We start from the raw sequence: 12519 nt of genomic DNA on the forward strand, positions 1-12519 counted from the left end.
CAACATGCGGAACCAGATGGAAGGCGAGTCGATAAATGAGTACATAGCAGCACTCTGGAAAGCCCATTGCGAATTCCGTCAGCTGGACGATGTTCTCTTAGATCGAATCATAATGGGCCTCCAAGACTGGGCTCTACAGGCGAGGCTGCTGGCGAGATGCAACCTTTCCTTCCAGATCACTCTCGAAGAGGCGAGGGCAGCCGAGTCAGCGAACAAGTCCGTGGAGACCCTCCAAAGCCTCCACGCACCCACGGAGGCACCCAAGAGCACACGTGTCCACCACGAGGCCATCTAGTCCGAGAGCGACGAGAGCGACGAAAGCAGTTACTGCATGCGCAGTAGCCGCGAAACACTGGTGCGGAAATTCAAGTCGCCCGGCCTGCCCTGTGCCAGCTGCGGAGGCAATCACGTTAGAGCAACCTGCTGTTTCCGATACGCGATGTGCCGGCAGTGCGAGCGAAGGGGACACATCGCCAGAGTGTGCTGCAGCGAGTTCCCTGCAACCACTAGTTGCCCCGAAAGAGCAGAGAAGGGAACGAACCGGAGACAGCTACCCAACCAGAGGCCCCCCAGGAGGACAGAAACCGGCGACCAGATAGCCAACCTCACGGCGACGGCCCGGGGACGCCAGGGTCGCATCAGGAAGTCGAACATCATGGTTCCTATGCGGCACATCCGAACCAGCCGCCCCAAAAAACTACAGGTCACTGTTTTCCTCAAAGGCACCCCTTGTGAGATGGAGATCAACACCGGATCGTCTCTAACAATGTCTCATGGTCGGTCCTGAAACAGACGGTCCCGACCATACAGAAGAAGGACCTCAGACGTCCAGACATCCGCCTGCGGGATTACCAGGGGAACCTGGTTCCCCTCGTGGGCCAAGGCACGTTCTGAGTGTGCTACAAACAGATCACCAAGGAACTACAGGCAATCATGGTCCGGGACGATCTCTAAAGCCTTTTTGGACTGGACTGGTTTCAGGCATTGGGGATGGTCATAGCCGAAGTAAACAGCCTGAACGAGACGGGAAAAGCACCAACCGCTACTACCATCGGGAACGCCGCGGAAACGATATTTAAGGAGTTTGAGGATGTCTTTGCCTCTGGTCTGGGTGAGTGCAAGGGGGACCCTATTTCCTTTAGCCTAGACCCAAACGTGGCACCAATTCGGCTAAAGGCTAGGAGATTGTCTTTTGCCCTCCGACCAAAAATTGATAAAAAATTGACAAACTGGTGAGCCAGGAGATCCTCAAACCAGTCGATCACGCCTGCTGGGAAATGCCGATCGTAACCCGGTTAATCCCAACGAATCTATCAGATTGTGCGCCGACTATAAATGCACAATCATCAAGGTGTTACAACAAAGCGCGTACCCTGTACCCGTAGTCCAGCATTTGTTGCATTCCTTCGGCCTGGGGAAAATATTCGCAAAACTGGACTTGGCGCAGGCGTACCAGCTTCTGCCAGTAGATGGCGCCACTGTGGAGGCCCAAACAATTGTGACGCACAGGGGGGCGTTAAAATGTAACCGCCTGCAATTCAGCGTTAGTATGTCCCCTGGGCTGTTCCAAAGTATTATGGAGTGACTTTTGCAGGGGATACCAGGAGTCGTCCCCTATTTTGACCACATATTGGTATCCGCTGCGAATGAAGCACAACTTTTAAAACGAGTTCACACTGTACTACACAGAATCAGGAACAAGGGCCTCCGCCTAAAAAAGGAAAAGTGCAGAATAAATGTACCCAGGGTAAAATTTCTGGGCTACATGATCGATGGCTCCGGGATCCACCCGACTAACCAGAAAATCAGAGCTATTAGGGAAGCCCCTCCTCCAAGGAATCAGACCGAATTCCAGGCGTTCCTAGGGCTCCTTAACTTTTATAGCGTGTTCCTCAAGCAGAAAGTGACGGTTGCTGAACCGCTCCACCGCCTGCTAGCGAAGAACGCGGAGTGGACATGGGGGAGGACCGAGGCCAAGGCATTCGCTGCCGTGAAGGGACTGTTATCGTCGGACTCTTTCTTGGTGCAATATAGCCAGACCCTGCCCCTGTTGCTGACCTGCGACACCTCCCCTTTCGGCGTCGGCGCAGTCCTGAGCCACCGGATGCCGAATGGCACAGAAGCGCCCATCACATTTTACTCGAGGACGTTCTCCGTTGCCGAATGGAACTATAGCCAGTTGGACCGTGAAGCCCTGGCTGCAGTGGCAGAAGTCAAGCGGTTCCACGAGTACTTGTATGCCAGGGATTTCAAATTGGTGACTGACCACAAGCCCCTGTAGGGACTATTGGCTGGGGACCGCCCGACACCAATATACCCTTCCCCCCGCATGACCCGATGGACTACCTTCCTGGCGGCATATTCCTACCGGCTCATCCACCGTCCAGGCACCACACTGGGTCACGCCAATGCACTAAACCGATGCACACTACCAGACCTGCTCACCGACCCCACCCCCGAGGCCGTGGTACTCCTGCTCGACTGCCTAGACTCGGGCCCCATCTCCTCCAGTGACGTCACACGCCATTCCTCAAAGGACCCCATCATCAAACAAATGTTGAACTGGGTGTGGAGGGGTGGCCCAAGGGGCCGGTTGGAACTGAATTCAACCTGTATTTTGCAAAGTGGGACGAACTGTCAGCCATCAGGGGTTGTCTACTGTGGGGGGACAGGGTAGTCTTTCCCAAGCAACTACGAGTAGCCATGTTAGAGGCTCTGCACATGGGTCACCCGGGAATTGTGAGGATGAAAGCATTGGCAAGTGGCCCAATTTGGACAGTGACATACAGGAGTGGGTAGCCACATGCACACCCTGCCAAGAGTCCAGACCGGCTCCCCCAGAGGCACCTGCAAAAGAATGGGAGCGACCCCAAGCACTGTGCTCCAGGGTCCACATAGATTTCGCTGGCCCAGTTCACGGTCAGACATTCTTCATAATCGTGGACACTTTCTCAAAGTGGCTGGAGGTAGCCCTGATAACATCTACCACGGACGCAGTCATCAAGACGCTACGCAGGCTATTCACGACCCACGGATTTCCAGATGTGCTAGTATCAGATAACGGCCCACAATTCATGGCCAAATCATTTGAAGAATTCTTAGCGGCACAGGGAATCCGACATGCCCTAGTCACTCGGTTCCATCCAGCGTCAAATGGCCAGGCGAAACGGATGGTAAGGTCTACCAAGGAAGCCCTAAACAGAATGGGCCCGAGCGACTGGCAAACGCGAATAGACCACTACCTGCTTATACGGCACATCACACCCAGCGCCACCACCGGCAGAAGCCCAGCCGAACTCCTCATGGGGGACCGGCTCAGGTCTCACCTAGACTGGCTACACCCCAACTACTCATCGGAGACACCCCCTGATTCCACGAGCAAAATTCGGACTTTCAACATAGGCAACCCGGTCTACGCCCACAATTACACAGGGGGGACCCTGTGGATACCCGCGACTATCGTCGGGGTTTCAGGCCTGCGATCCTACTCTGTCCGGCTCGAGGACGGATGACATTGGAGGAGGCACATCGACCAACTCCGGGGACGAGTGCAAAACTCCCCACTCCGACAAACGCAACGACACCACTGCAAGCCGAGCCACACCAACCCCAGACTGAGCGGGAAATGTTTCGGGATTTATCTGATTCTAACAGGGCCTGGAAAGATCCACTTCCGGAAGTTCCAGCTGAGGGCTCCGAAAGTTTCCAGAGGGTTCCATTGGACGGGTTCGGAGAGGCAGCAGGTCCGACCGACCAGCGCGACCAACCAACTGAACTGTGCAGGTCCAGCAGGACGACACAAAGACCGCCTACCTGCGTGACTACGTCACCCGTTAGAATATTCCATCCTAGAGGGGAGGGGTGTTAGATACCCCCCCCCCCCGGTGTTGCAGCAAGACAATAGTAGTTTCCACTCAGGTCCTCTCTTTTCCGGCGGGAACAGAGAGGCCCCTGATTGGTTGAAGCGCTGGGCAGCTCCCCTTTAAAAAGGGAGCTGCCCGACCATGCATTCAGTGGATGCCTGTCCTTATACCAATGAAGAGCTGTTGTTATCGCTAGCCTTTTGTGCCCTTCATTACCCGATCTAACAAAAGGTGCGTCTTATACTCCGAAAATACAGTAATAAGATGCCTTGACCTCTCATAGTACATCCTATAACATGCATTCTAGGAATATGGCAAACAAGTTGGTCTAGATTTTAAGACTTTGTTTCCCAGATTCTTTATAAATATTACCCTGTTAGTGAGAGGAGCATCTCATTCTCACTGTCTTTATGAAACTAGCTAATCCAAGAGATCCTTACAAGAGATGTATGGGGGCCTTTAATGTAAATCCTGGAAAGTGACGAGAAAGGACTGCTGGTTGGCTCCCTTGAGTGTATGTACCATCTTTGTGTATGATCTTGTGAAAGATCTATTGCGTCTTTTTGGACAGCTTATTTCAGAGTAAGAAGTAAGATTACCTTGTCTTCTAACCAGTACCTGCATTATGATAATAATACATAATAAAATATTGAAAACAACATCTGAATTTGCAGTAAATTTTGTACTGAGAGATGTCCGTAAATTGTTAACTTTCAAATATATAGACATTGTAATTTTAAGAATACTCCCCTAGTCAAAAATACCTTCTAACTATCTGAGTGTCACAGTTTAGTTCTCTCAAAGTTATTAAATATAAAGGTATTCTGTAATATCAGTAGCTATATTACATTTCTATCTACTTGCATAATTTTTGTGGAGATAATATTTTATTACCTTATTTAAATACATGAATTAGTGGCCTTGTCAGGGGAAAAACACCCTGTAGAAAATGAGGTCTATGGACCGAGGCTGATTCCCTTCCGCATATCTTTTGAGATATTAAAAAAAAATAAGTCTTTAAGAAGTATTCTAATTAATAAACAAACTTTAATAATAAAATAATAAAAGTAGATAAAACAGAAAATAACTAAATTGTTACATTTTGATAATGAAAGCTCCGGTTGCCAAGTTGGCAGCCGAACAAAGAAGAAAGGAATTTTGGAATGTGTAACGCATGCACAATAAATCACTTTCAGATAAGAACTTTTATGACCTGCGCAATAACTCTTTCTTAGTTTAACTCTTGAGTGTCAATTCATTCAGTTCAGGCCTAGCAAACTTTTTAACATCGTGACACCCCTTCTTTTGCTAGTCTGGGCTGACGTCATCAAATCATCAATTAAGGCACATCTTCTTTCGCAGATACTCGTGTTGATTTGCGGCAAGTGGTTTGTTAAGCATGTCTGCGATCTGATCATGTGTAGAAACATATTGCAATTTTACAAAACCTTGCTTAACTAATTGCTTTGTGTTTTGATAACAAATGTCAATGTGTCTGGACCTAGAACCTGTAAAATGTGACTCAGAAATATAAACCACAGATACATTATCTTCCATCACGGTGATTGGTCGAATCGGACGTGTCCAGATATCTGTGATCAAAGCATCAAACCACGTTAGAGAATTACAAGCATCTGAAACACAAGCATATTCAGCTTCAGTAGATGAACATGAAACAAAACTCTGTTTTCTCACTTGCCAGTAAACAGGACAACCATTTAGGAACATCATGTAACCAGAAGTGCTTTTGCGTGACTTCTTGTCGCTCGCCCAGTCGGAATCAGCAAAACAAATCAACTTTGGTTGATCAGCGTGTGTTGGTTCTAGCAATAACTTCATGTGTTTAGTGTGTTTTAGGTATTTCAATAACTTCTTAATGCATGACCAATGAAATTGTGTTGCCTTACCTACGTGTCGGGATAAAAGATTAACACTAAGTGCGATGTCAGGTCTGGTCCAACTACTAATGTATAATAGTGAACCAATGACTGAACGATAAAGTGTTTGATCCTCGAACTCAGGACTTGGTTCATGTGTTAAGTTGTGAAAATCTGTTTGCATGGGTGTCTTTGTTGTGCTAGCATCTTTCATGTTGCAATGATGTAGAATGTGGTCAATTTTCTCTTCTTGTGAAAGACTAAACCCCTTCTGTGTCTTTTCAATTTGAACACCTAAATAAGTGCTAATGTGTCCTAAAGATTTTAGTGTGAAGTATCTCTGCAAACTTTTAGCAAAAATCTCACTCATTTTCTTATTTGGACCAATATAAACAATATCATCAACATAAACAAGAATTATCTCATATGCATTGTTAGATCTTTTTGTGAACACGCATTCATCAGTTTCGGACTTAATAAAGCCCATTGAATTTAGTTTGTCAGTAAGACATAAATACCACATTAAACCTGACTGTTTCAGACCATAAAGACTTTTGTTCAGGAACCAGGTATCCCCTTCTTGCTTTCGGAATCCTGGAGGGCTTCTCATGTAGATCTCTTCATCTAGGTCTGCATGTAGATAAGCTGTGTCCACATCAAATTGAAAAACTTCTAAACCAAGAATAGTTGCAGTGGTTAAGGCAATTTTTACACTTTCAGTTCTGACTGTTGGTGAGTAAGTGTTTGTGTAGTCTTCAGGATAACGTTGAGCGAAACCCTGAGCTACAAGTCTGGCTTTGTATAAAGACTCACCATTTGGTTTCTTCTTGATTCTGTAGACCCATCGGGTGCCAATGACTTTCTTGTTTGCTGGAGGTTTTGCAGGTGTGAATACATTAAGTTTCTTTAAACTGTCCATTTCATCCTGCATTGCATCATACCACTTGTCTTGTTCTGAATCAGGAAGCTGTTTGATTTGTGTGAATGTCTCTGGAGGAAGAGTAACGTTGCAAATCAAAGGTAATGGTGACTTTGTCAGTTGCCATGAATAACGTTGTGGAGGGATTCCTTTTGTGGCCCTCTTGGAACGTCTAGGAGCAACAGACCAGTCTTCTTCTTCATCATCATCATCATCCTCGTCCTCACGTTCGTCGCTAGCATCAGCATCCGCGGCTTGCGAAGACGGAACATCAGTTTGTGAAGAACTGGTAGAAGGAATATCTGCCTGCAAATTGTTATCAGGCTGCGTGGCATCTGGAACACCATCTCTAGGAAAATAAACTTCAGGATCATTGGAATGAATCCTGGACCAGTCAATGTCTTCCTCAAAATTAGCAGATTGTGAAATGACAATCACATGTTTAGTATCAATGAATTTGTACCATTTTGAATTATCATCAATACCCATAAATCTTAGTCTCTTTGCTACTATACCTCCCTTTCTTCTTTGACTTAAGGGAGTGTTCACCATAGCATATGAACCAAAAATATGGAGGTTCTTGAGATCGGGCTTGTAGCCATACAGCATGTAGAAAGGAGTTTGATTGATTACACTGCTCCAAGTACGGTTGACAATGTAATTTGCATATTTGATTGCTTCACCCCAGTATGCGTTACTGAGATTGGCATCTTCTAGAAGACAACGCATCATGGTTTGTAGAACCCATTGTCTTCTTTCTACGACTCCGTTATGAGCCGGTGTATATGGAGCAGATGTCTGATGAAGAATTCCATTCTTACGCATCCAGTCCTGGAAACGCTGAGACATGAATTCTGCACCACGGTCACTCTGGATTCTGGCGATGCGAACTTGGTATTGTGTAGAAACAAACGCTGCAAAGTCTTTAAAGATCTGAAAGGTCTCAGATTTCTCTCTCATAGGATATACAAATCCATATCTAGAATGATTATCTACAATTGTTAAAAAATACTTTCTGCCACCAAGTGTTGGTGGGAAAGAACCCACTATGTCAGTGTGTACCAAATCAAAAATGCGTGTTGACCGGCGTGTAGCGTGTTTTGGAATTGGAGCCGCCTTGGATTTAGCCTTTTTGCAAACCGCACAATCCAAAAACACCTTACACCCCTTTAGATCCAAACCTTTTGCGAACTCCGGCATCTTTCTAAGAACACGGAAACTGGCATGCCCCAATCTTCTGTGCCACTTGTGAATACACCTGGAATGCAAAGGTTTACCAGTTAGTGAATTCTCAACATTAACAGTTTCATGAGGCCCCTCAGGCTTGCTTTGAGCAACCTGTTTCTGTTTTCTCTGTTTGTTGGCTTTAGGAGCCTTTGGCACAGTAATGCTTTCTCTCTCTGGGTCAACTCTCTCTGGGTCTGCGTTGTGCCTTTTTGGAGTTTGCATACTTGCCTGTGCTTGCCCTTTAGGCTTTGGCTTTAAGTAATAAACACCACCAATCAGCATGGTTTCAGCAACAATATCTCCATCTTTAACTAAGTAACTTGCTTTTTCGAGGTGGTGAACCTGGAACTTTAAATCTCTAGACAAGTGACTTTGACTAAGCAAATTACTGGTTGCTGAAGGTATGTAATAAACATCAGGGATGTGTGTATCGAGCTCTTCAATGTAAACAGTTCCTTTTCCCATAACCTTGCAAGTGTGGTTGGTGAAGGAATACAGTTCTCGATACTCGGGCTCTGGTTCGCCCATCTCTGTGAAAAGTTCCCTTCTGTGAGTAACGTGCACAGCTGCTCCACTATCTAAAGTCCACAAAAGACGTCTGTCGAACTTTTGATCAGGTTGTGGAACATTGGTTATGGCCAGTGTCACAAGTGGAGCTTGTGAATCACGCCTTGGACCACGACGGCCTTGTCTTCCGCCTCTACCTCTGCCTCTGGAATCTGTTCCTCTGGGCTGGTACGTGGCGGGAGCTGGAACTCGTTGGGGACAATCCCGGGTGTCATGTCCCACACGGTTGCAGGTGTAGCATTTTGGCATCCTTGGAGCGTAGCCTCTTCCTCGGAAGGGATGTCTGGCTGGAGCCTTTGATGCTGGAGGTCGTTGCAGATGTGGTGTAGCTAACCTGATAGCTTCGTCTTCCACTAAAAGTCTGCAAACGTGGTTAACTGTGCGTTGAGCAATAGGCACGTAGTTAATCTTTGCAACAGCATCTTTCCATTCATAATTCAATGAGTTAATGATGATGCTAATCATTTGGATATCATCGATTACATGGCCATTTTGTCTCAATTCACTTCTCATTCTTTTCAGTTTGGTCAAATGTCCACCAATTCGTTCACCAGGTTTCAACTTCGAACCATGGAACTCAGACATGAGCAAACATGAAGATTCAATTGAAACGGGCCTGTAGCAATCTTCCAAAATAGCCCAAATTTCTTGGGCAGTTACATCAGGTGGAAAGATACCTTGGATCTCAATTTCCATTGACATGAGCAAAGTCGTGATTGCTCTGTTTTCGAGGTCTCTCATTGCAGGTGTCCAGGGTTGAGGAGGAGGATTAAAAACCATGGAATGTGTGCCTTCTCTTCGAAACAAGAGCGCAATTTCACTGACCCAGGCTTTATAATTCTCTCCTGACTCCTTTAATTTGGACTCACCAGTCAAGGGGGTGACTGTGAATACCTGCTGAAGAATGTGCATCGGAACAATTTGTTGTTCTGGTTGCAAAGCTGGTTGTTGAACCAGGGGATGCTGGGGTTGCATCATTGGCCTTTGCGTGGCAACATCAAATTGGCTTCCTCGAATTCGCCTTTGACTTTGCCTTTTTCCATCTAGGGAGGATTCGGCACCACCAGGTGTTGAAGACTTAACCTTTGGAGGCAAAGTTTTGGCTTCTAAAGGACTCATAGGTAAATCTCTAGAGCTTTGATGAAACTGAATCATCTTTTGCTCTAATAATTTTTCTCCGCCAGCAGATGGCAGTGCAGCTTCACTTCTTGGCTGCAGCCCTCTATACATGGCCAGAAGTTCAATGGGCTCAAAGGGATCACGTGATCTCGGTGACGTGTACATATCTCTTTGTACTGATTGACCTAAGAACTTCTCTGTGGGGTGTGTCTTAGGCTGTTGTTTTGAAGAAAAGATGGCGTCCTCAGACATTTTGGGAGTGGGGGAGCTCCTCCTACTTCTCTTCATTTCGTTAAAGCATTCTCTCGCCTCCCTAGTATATTTTTCAAAAAGCTTTAATCGATATAGATAGCTTTGCATTTCTTCCTCATCATCTGGGAAGATTTCATAAACTTTGCTTTCTGTGTGTTAGGATTTTTTCTCTGCCGGCAGTTGCCGTTTAGACTTTTGCCGTTCATTAATTGTATCTTGATAATCTGCGAGGGTCTGGGAATGGAGTGGCTCTGGCAGAGTGGGAAGTTTTGGCTTGGCCCCCAAAAATTCATAATCTCCTGGAGATATTTTAGAAGGAGGAACCACTGACCTCGTTTCGTGGATGTCGCGTCCTGTAGCTCCTTCCCCCACATCTGGCTCGGCACCTGAAGGAATTTGTTGTTCCTCTGTGTCTGAGGGAATGGATTCTTTGTCAGAAGAAGCTGATCCGTCTGTGCTTGCCCCATCTTTCTTTTTCTTTTTTTTCTTTTTCTCCGACATTGCTAATTAGGCTTAGTCGGTTATCTTTAGATAGCATGAAGGGAAAATACAGCCATAAATTGTAGCCATCTCAGCTGGTAAGTTGTCAACCATCCTCTGCTACCAAGTTGTCAGGGGAAAAACACCCTGTAGAAAATGAGGTCTATGGACCGAGGCTGATTCCCTTCCGCATATCTTTTGAGATATTAAAAAAAAATAAGTCTTTAAGAAGTATTCTAATTAATAAACAAACTTTAATAATAAAATAATAAAAGTAGATAAAACAGAAAATAACTAAATTGTTACATTTTGATAATGAAAGCTCCTGTTGCCAAGTTGGCAGCCGAACAAAGAAGAAAGGAATTTTGGAATGTGTAACGCATGCGCAATAAATCACTTTCAGATAAGAACTTTTATGACCTGCGCAATAACTCTTTCTTAGTTTAACTCTTGAGTGTCAATTCATTCAGTTCAGGCCTAGCAAACTTTTTAACATCGTGACAGGCCTATCACTGACAGTATGGCCTTTTATCTTGCAGCAATAATTTTGCACCACTATCATAAGTTTAAAACTCAATACAGCCAAACAATAATATATAAAGAGTATATGAAAAGTCAGGCTCAATAGATTTTTTTTACAATATATAGTGTATTAAGTGTTCAGATTGGTGACCATTTTCTTGTTTGATGCATGCCATTTGAACATTCCCTAAATATAGTAATATTTTATCTGACACTGGTGGCATAGTGGTTAGAGTGCAGTACTGCATGCTACTTCTGCCTGCCAGTTGCCTGCAATTTGGCAGTTCAAATCCCACCAGGTTCAAAGTTGACTCAGCCTTCCATTCTTCTGAGGTGGGTAAAATGAGGACACAAATTGTTGGGGCAATATGCTGATTCTATAAACCACTTAGAGAGGGTTCTGGAGCACCATAAGAGATATATAAGTTTAAGTGCTACTGCTTTCTGGGGAAAAAGAGAATTAATAGAACATACTGTTATTTTCTATAGGGCCTGACTTTGAATATATCCTGTATAAAAGAGCAACCAAGGACAAAAATCATAAATAAGCATGCATATTGCAGACCCAATAATGATGATTTGTCTGTATTACAAAAGTAGTACTGGAAGATAAATCTTGTAATGTTCCTGTTGTGAAGACATTGTAAATATTTCCCCATTCTTTACATATATTTTAAGATAAGAAATTATGCAAGAGTTGCTATTTTAATTGTCTTATAAAAGAAAAACATTTTACTGTCTTTTAGCATATGTTCATTCATATTCTGTGATACTGAGTCAGAAAGAAAATGAAAATATAAATTTACTTAGTTCGTTACAATATGAATAAAGCTGAACTCCTTTGTAGATTTTTATGTCTGGTTGTAGTGTACACCTAAAATAACCTTATTCAGGTATTAAAGGCTGAAAATGGGTTTTATATTTTCCTCCTAGAGAATGTTCAAAAGCATTGTAAAGTTGTGATTTGACAATCTTTGTATGGCCTACATCTAATTTTATTTAATATTTTTTAATATTTTGCTTTTGCTACATGAATATTTTCAACAGAACTAAAGTATGGAAAATGTTTTATATTTAAAATTCAATAACTCTCTGTTGTTACAAAAAGGGAAATACTAGATTTATTTATAATTTGCAAGATCTAAATGCCTTTCGGCTCTTTTTCCTTTTCCTGGCTTCTGCATCTGTCTTCGAGAGAAATACTGAAACTAGCAAATTGATTTTCATTGCTCACTGTAACATTATCTTCTGCAGCATCAGCTGGGATTGCTGTGTCACAACGGAAGGTGCGTCAGATCAGTGATCCTATTCAACAGATTCTAGTTCAGCTGCACAAAATTATTTACATCACTCAGGTACCTTTTGCTGATATTATTTTAATACGGGCCAATTGTATTGCTTGATCGGGATAACAATAGTTTCTCTGCTCCCGGCTAATATATATATCTTGTTTAATCTTGCGGGTAATACTGGTTTCTGCAAAAGGGATGTGGGGTCCAAGACTATTATTTTGAGGAGTCAGGGTAAACAGTGAGAATAGATCTCACACTTCCAGAAGTATAGTGATATAGGTTGGCTGAAGGTTGTTCCTGCTCTTGCCCACTCCCTTCTTTTCAAGTCATGAATTTTTATGTTTATCTCTTCTCCCAGCTTCTGGTGCACGCACATAGGCATATCGATCTGTTTCTTAACT

At 44.2% G+C, this 12519-nt stretch overlaps 1 protein-coding gene across 1 annotated transcript in view; it reads left to right on the forward strand.

Annotated features, from left to right (window-relative positions):
- Positions 1-12519, forward strand: part of NEK10 (NIMA related kinase 10) — a 177301-nt gene that overhangs the window by 109943 nt on the left and 54839 nt on the right. The window contains exon 33 of the mRNA XM_081933724.1: positions 12081-12181. Coding sequence (XP_081789850.1) covers positions 12081-12181 — 101 coding nt within the window. The remainder of the gene's footprint in view (positions 1-12080; positions 12182-12519) is intronic.

The sequence above is a fragment of the Natrix helvetica genome, assembly GCF_964273705.1.
Source record: "Natrix helvetica genome assembly, chromosome: Z".
NCBI classification, from domain to species: Eukaryota; Metazoa; Chordata; class Lepidosauria; order Squamata; family Natricidae; genus Natrix; species Natrix helvetica.